Source organism: Nannospalax galili, unplaced genomic scaffold (assembly GCF_000622305.1).
Source record: "Nannospalax galili isolate Female #2095 unplaced genomic scaffold, S.galili_v1.0 scaffold835, whole genome shotgun sequence".
Classification (NCBI taxonomy): domain Eukaryota; kingdom Metazoa; phylum Chordata; class Mammalia; order Rodentia; family Spalacidae; genus Nannospalax; species Nannospalax galili.
This window is the reverse complement of record NW_008336306.1, coordinates 137,458-144,174: the sequence shown is the minus strand read 5'-3', so window position 1 is coordinate 144,174 and position 6,717 is coordinate 137,458. Positions and strand designations below refer to the sequence as shown.

At 40.9% G+C, this 6,717-nt stretch overlaps 1 protein-coding gene across 1 annotated transcript in view; it reads left to right on the top strand.

Annotated features, from left to right (window-relative positions):
* The window catches only part of LOC103732426 (binder of sperm protein homolog 2-like), a 12,486-nt gene continuing 5,769 nt past the window's right edge, over positions 1–6,717 (top strand). The window contains exons 1-3 of the mRNA XM_008831004.2: positions 1–41; positions 4,468–4,538; positions 6,437–6,469. Of these exons, the coding sequence (XP_008829226.2) occupies positions 1–41; positions 4,468–4,538; positions 6,437–6,469 (145 nt within the window). The remainder of the gene's footprint in view (positions 42–4,467; positions 4,539–6,436; positions 6,470–6,717) is intronic.

Sequence of the window (6,717 nt, the reverse complement as noted above, 5' to 3'; positions counted from 1 at the left end):
ATGTCGAAAAGACCCGTCTCATGGCTTACCACCTGTGGAACGTAAGACAAAGGAGCCTACTCACTGAAAGAACAGCCGATTGGTCATCCCTTATGTGGAGGCATGGGGCTAACAGAATACAGGGAGTATGTAGAAAAGACCCGTCTCATGGCTTACCACCTGTGGAATGTAAGACAAAGGAGCCTACTCACTGAAAGAACAGCCGAAGGGGGCCACTTGTGGCCAACGTGAGAAGCGAGTGGGTCCAGAATCCACATTGGGCGCCAGTTGTTGCTGTGTTCTACAGTGGCCCAACTCCAGTCTCTGGGGGCAGGGGATGAGTAGGTGCAAAATCAAGGACACAGACTCCGGGAGATGCTGCTCAGTAGGGGGCTGCCAGCAAGCTCATTTATTGCGTACAAAGGTCTTCCCTTTATACCCTCCGAACTTCCCCTGTTGGCCCTAAGGCTGTGTTGTGTATTTTCCATTGGTGTGCCTATTGTGTCATCTGTCTCTAGCCCCAGCGGCAGATACCAGGTTAGCAGTTTGGGGAAGTTGGCTGTGTAATGATAAAGCAACTGCGCACATGTTACCAGATCCAGTACTCTAGCAGATACTCATGGCCCCCCTCCTACACATGTCTTTAAAATATTATTGCTATCCACGCAGAAACTGTAAATCAAATGGACAAAATAATAAATATTACATTTTTCTGAGATAGACAAGTGATTTACAGTCACACAGTGGGTCCTTACGGAATATGTGAAGAGAAACTGCATTTCCCACATTTGCTGGATTTGATAACAGAAATCAATATCTAAACTTGCCCCATTGTTTCTATAGGGCATTTAAGTTGTTATAAGCCTAGAGCCAGTAATAACATATAAAACCTAAACAGCACTTGAAATATAGAGAGTGTTAACAATCTCTACCTAAATTCAGCTGTAGCTTTGCTAGAAAAACAATTCAGAGGAGTGTTTTCAAATTACAGGCATGATGATGAATATCAATTGCCAACTCAATGAATTTAAATTCACCTAGGAAAGCAACCCTTGAGTGTGTCTGTGAAGATGTTTTCCACTGAGATAAGAAGGCGAGTGACACCATTCCATGGAGTCCTAGACCAAATAAAAAGGAGAAAGTGAGTGGTTAATTGACTCTTAGTTCTCTCTGCTCTCTGACTCAGCAGCAATGTGACCTGCTGCCTCATGCTCATTTGCTTCTCTATTACTGTGATAAAACACTCTGACTAAATGAAACTACTTGGTGTGGAAAGGTTTTACTGCACACTAAGGTTAACAATGGAAAAGGTTTTGGAAGCCATTACTGTCTATTCTCTGCCAGACAGGAACATCAAAAGTCTCTTATGATGAATAAAAGCAGGTCATGGTCACCAGACAACTGTCAGCCTTTGCAATCACTCAGTGTGTGCCATGTGTTACCTAATTATTGTATTGATGTTATGTCACAGAATCCTTGTCACCATACCTCTGAGGGAGACATAATCTAGTCATTCTACAAATTGAGACTGAGCATGCTGTGTGCTAGTCTGTTTATCTGGGGATAAAGAGTCAAAAGAAACAAAATCTCCACCCTCATAGAACTTGAAATGCACTGTAGGAAACTGATAATAAACATGCACATCCATATATCTGAATATTAGATAGATAGATAGATAGATAGATAGATAGATAGATAGATAGATAGATAGATAGCAAGGTAGAAATAATGTGGGAAATAGGAACTCATGGATGGATAAATAGATGGAGAATGGGAATGTTATTCTAAAGAGAGTGATGAAGGCCTTCATATTAAACCACAGCACATGATTCCTTGGAATCTAAAGAAAGGAACAGATGGATGAGTCCTGCCTTATTACTTTGAGGACCAGTGGTTTCAGACAACAGAACTGAAATGTAAATGTCCTTAAAGAAGATCGTGTTTGGGATGTTTGGGAAATGACTGGGAGCTGGTAGATTTGAGTGAGGTGTGGCATGATAGTCACCTCTTGCCTGTGATAGTTTGTATTGGCAGTCCTCAATGACCAATACAAACAATTTTAGGAAGATTTGTACATCTCACCTACAACTATTTTACTCTTAAGCTCAACAAATACTCATAAAGTTTGAAACTACTATTCCCACTTGTACTGTGTGTTTATGAAACAGATAATAAACAAGCTCTGCCAAGATATAGTCCTTTAGGCTACAGTCCCCATGAATGACTGGCAAAGTCCTGGTTTGAATGTTAGTCTGTCTACCTGATATTGATATTCTTATTGGGTTCTAGAACCAGTTTTGCAAATACACAAAGAGCAAACTATGTCCTTTGTATTTCTGTATTCCACATAAAAACTGAGTCCTTAGGCTGAAGAGATGGCTCAGTGGTTAAGAGCACTAGCTGCTCTTAAGGGACCAGGATTTGATTCCCAGCACCAACATGGTGGCTAACAACCAGCTATAACTGTAGTTTCAGGGGAACCTGATGCCCTCTTCAGACCTCCTCAGGCATTTCACTACATGGGTACACTGACATACATGCAGGCGGTAGAGTCACACATAAAATAATAAATGAATGAATGAATGAATGAATGAATAAATAAATAAACTGAGTCCTTAGTGATCCCACTTATATCAGAATCACCTGTAATTTTCATTGACCTATAAATAGTAATATTCATATAGAAGTTCTGGACTCCAAGTCCAGCTTTGCTATTTTGTATTTTGCTATGTTGACCCAGGGTAAAAATTTTCTTTTAAACTCACCTCAATGCACCTAATATTATTGGTAAGATAACTTTGGTTCTGACAAAATGCAAAAAGCTTTATCTTTAGCACAAATGACAAGAGCCTTAGGACATAATAGCTATGCAGTTGAGTGAGAAAGGAATAATGCATTCTCTCTGATGCCATTCACTGTCCTTCCTGAGGGTAAGGTGTTCTGGTCTTTGATCACAGTGACCTTTAATGTGTAGCACAAGATGGATCTCTAGATCATCCCTCACTATGGACACATTCATCATACTTTCCGTAACTTCATATCTTTCCACTGTCTTTGGGAGACATTATGACTGCAATTAAGAGAATTAGAAGAGCATTTTCCAATACAGCAGGAAACAAGCAGATAAACCAATTCAAATATGTGCTGACTCTCTCAGTGTAAAGCAAGAAGCCAGCCACCTGACACGAATATTACCTTACTATTAAGAGTTATAGAAATGACCTTTAATGTGTAGCACAAGATGGATCTCTAGATCATCCCTCACTATGGACACATTCATCATACTTTCCGTAACTTCATATCTTTCCACTGTCTTTGGGAGACATTATGACTGCAATTAAGAGAATTAGAAGAGCATTTTCCAATACAGAAGGAAACAAGCAGATAAACCAATTCAAATATGTGTTGACTCTCTCAGTGTAAAGCAAGAAGCCAGCCACCTGCCACGAATATTACCTTACTATTAAGAGTTATAGAAATGGACCTTTCATTGTCCACCTCCTCATGAGACACTTAATCTGAACAAATGAATTGAACACATGACCTTCAGTTTCTGAGTGGAACCAAGCACACAGTCTCTCATGACGACATACCCCGTGAGGGTATGCATGTGAAGCTCTAATGTCCTCTGTGTTCCTAGCTTGTGAACGTTCAGGATCTTCATCACACATGGACACACTGGAGGCATTTTAGGACCATTAGTTCAGCAAGTTTGTTAAAAAAAAAAAAAGCCTATGTGTTAGGAGCCCATCCAAAGACCTTTATCAGTATTTTCCCACTTGTTTGCATATGAGGCATAATTAAAACAATATTTGAAAAAATTACTGCATGGATGGTTGGTGGCTGATGACTGCTAATTCCGCCCTTCTCAGTATGGTCATATGCCTAGTCTCTAACACCATCTGTTCTTTCTCTTTGACTATCCTGAGATCCACCTAGCCATCTGTGATAGAAACACCTCTGCACTGATGTTTACTTTTCCAAATCTCTTCTCCCTTGTTTACCTATCTCCCCCTCTTTTCCTCTCTACCTTCCTCTCTCTCTCTCTCTTCTCTTCCCCTCCCCCAAAGGACTTGTTCTTGGTTAAACATTGTCTGAAGGAAATAATTCCATTCTTGGAATCAGAGGTGATTACAATCTATAATGTACCTGTTTGGTACTGTAAAGATTAAAGCAAAGCATCTCTCTAGTCTTTATCTATAAAACCAGGAGACACAAAGTTTAAAGATAATAAAGTGGGAAATTTTCCAGTTTGGCTGTTATTTTGGCAAAGCCAAAATTTCCCCTATGGACAAATAATACTTTCAGGATGATGCTATTGAACATTCTAAGGTGGCTGTTTCTAATTTTTTTAAACCACTGTATGAGATTTGGACAAGAAGGAATTCACTGTGGAGAAAATATGTGTGAGCAGCCAGAGGAGGAGGAGCAGAAAGAGAGAGTATAAAGAGAGGCAAGGTTTAAAGTTCCAGCATGTGCTATCTGCAGGCAGCCAGAGGTGATGAGCCATCTAGTGGGCTGGATGTTGCTAGCTGTCTGTATGTATGGGATGAATGCAGGTGAGGTGGGAACAAGGAATGAGGGTTGGTAAGGGAGAGTCCAAGAAAGTATGAGTTGAGACAGGCTAGAGATCAACTGTTCATGATATCTTTTCAGTACAACAAAGAGAGAGCAGAGAGCTATGGATTCATTTTCTCAGCTTCTTGGTTGAATGCGCAGAGAACAGATGATTCTACCTGTGACAGAGCCTCATTCTCAACATCCACATAGGTTTAAAAAATATTCATGGAAGGGGATTAATAGATTGTTTTAGAAACATCTTCTAGGCCTGTTTTTAAGAAAGAAAGGTAAAAAATAGTGTATGGACTCAGCTGCCCTTTGCATTCAAAGTAGGTTACTAATACCTGGTCACTTGACTCCTCATGGTCTCAGTGTCAGACACATTGCATAGGTTGCCTGCAATATGGGCATTGGCAGGGTGACTGGAGTCAGGTTTAGTGGGGAGGAATTTTATGTGTACCCTTTTGTAATTCACTTGAATTTTGAACTATACTAATGGTTTCCTCAGAAAACAACTTTGCTATAGAACAAGTGATCTTAACCCACACTGCTGTTATGAGGATTAATCCAGAAAGGAAAGGGAGACAACAGCAGTTAGTGCCCTGCAGCTGTTTCTACAAGATGCCCAGCCCTAGAGGAAGTTGGGGTTTTTCATGCATGACAGCTTGAACCACACAGATCATGGGGTACACTGTGTCTAAGTAGAGAGTTCGAAAGGATTTTTTGCTTGTATGTTTTAAAATAGAGTCTCATGTACCCCAGGCAGATGTCAATTTCACTCTGTAGCTAAGAATGACTTTGAATTCCTAATCCTTCTGCCACCACTTTCTTAGTGCTGAGATTATAGAAAATTTCCAACATGCCCCGTCAATTTATGGAGTGCTGCATAACCCGGGGCCTCGTGCATTCTGTGTAAGCACTATACCAACTGAGCCACATCCTCATCCCTTAAAAGGCTTTGGGCTCTGGTTTGTTGGTGACTGAGGTCTGAAGCAAGCAAGAATCACATAGCCAGAAAGGGAGCCAATTCTATGACTGCATATCTCAATAAATCTAATGTACTGGGAAGCAAAGTGGCAGAAGACAAAGTTTACTTAGTCAACAAGTGACAGTCACTTGCCTTGACTGAGAGTCATGTGAGTTGCTGGCCAGGGAGATGGCTCCTCAGGTAAAGGTGCTTGCTGCTAAGCCTGATGACATGAGTTTGATCCCCAGGACTCATGTGGTAGAAGGAGAGAGCTGACTCCACCAAACTGAACTCTGAACAGCACATAAGTGCTGTGAGTTCTGCACTTGTACACTCGATGGTGTGCAAGTGGGTGTGCACACACTCACATACATGCACACAAAAAATTCAAAAATTACAAGAGAAACAAGAACCCCCCGACACACACACACAAAATCTGCCCCCTAATGCTATGCCAATCACATGTTCTTGGAGCTGCCCGTTGAATCTTGGCTTGGTACCATCTTTGTTACATATCCTTCAGGCTGATGGTAATTCCAGTTTGTTTCTGAATCCTCCTTATATTGCCTTCTAAAAACTTTCCACTCCTTCCCAGGCTCCTTAAACATGGCTGTGGCTTATTACAGCACTAGTATTGCTATTGCAATTTTCTGCTATTATTAAATAAATGTCTTTACTCTCTCAAGAACACTATTTAGACACAAGTGAATGGGTTAAACCCAGATGGCATTGAATATGGTGGACTGACTCTGACTTACTTCCAGAAAGACAATCAGCCTAGTGACAGCTTACATTGAATAAATGGATAGATACACAATTCCAGCTCCATGTAGTACTGCAGAACTCTCTGATGTATTTCACAGTTATTACTCTGGGCGTGTGATGTTTTAGGGGATGGTTTAAAATTTACTCATTCTTTTCCTCTTTCAGAGTTGATCTCTCATGTATATCCTCCAGTGCAAGGTAAGTCAACCATCTGTATTTGTACTATCTCAAATGCCTGCCTCAACTCCCTAAAAATGTGTTAGATTTGTAATGAAGAGATGGCTCAGCTGTTAAGAGTGCTGGCTGCTCTTATGGCCACATGGTGTCTAAGAACTGTTAACTGAAGTTCCAGGAGAACCAACACCTTCTGTCCTCCACAGGCACTGCACACAAGTAGCACACTTGCATACATGCAGGCTGTTGCCCGAGTTCTCGCGAGGTCTCTT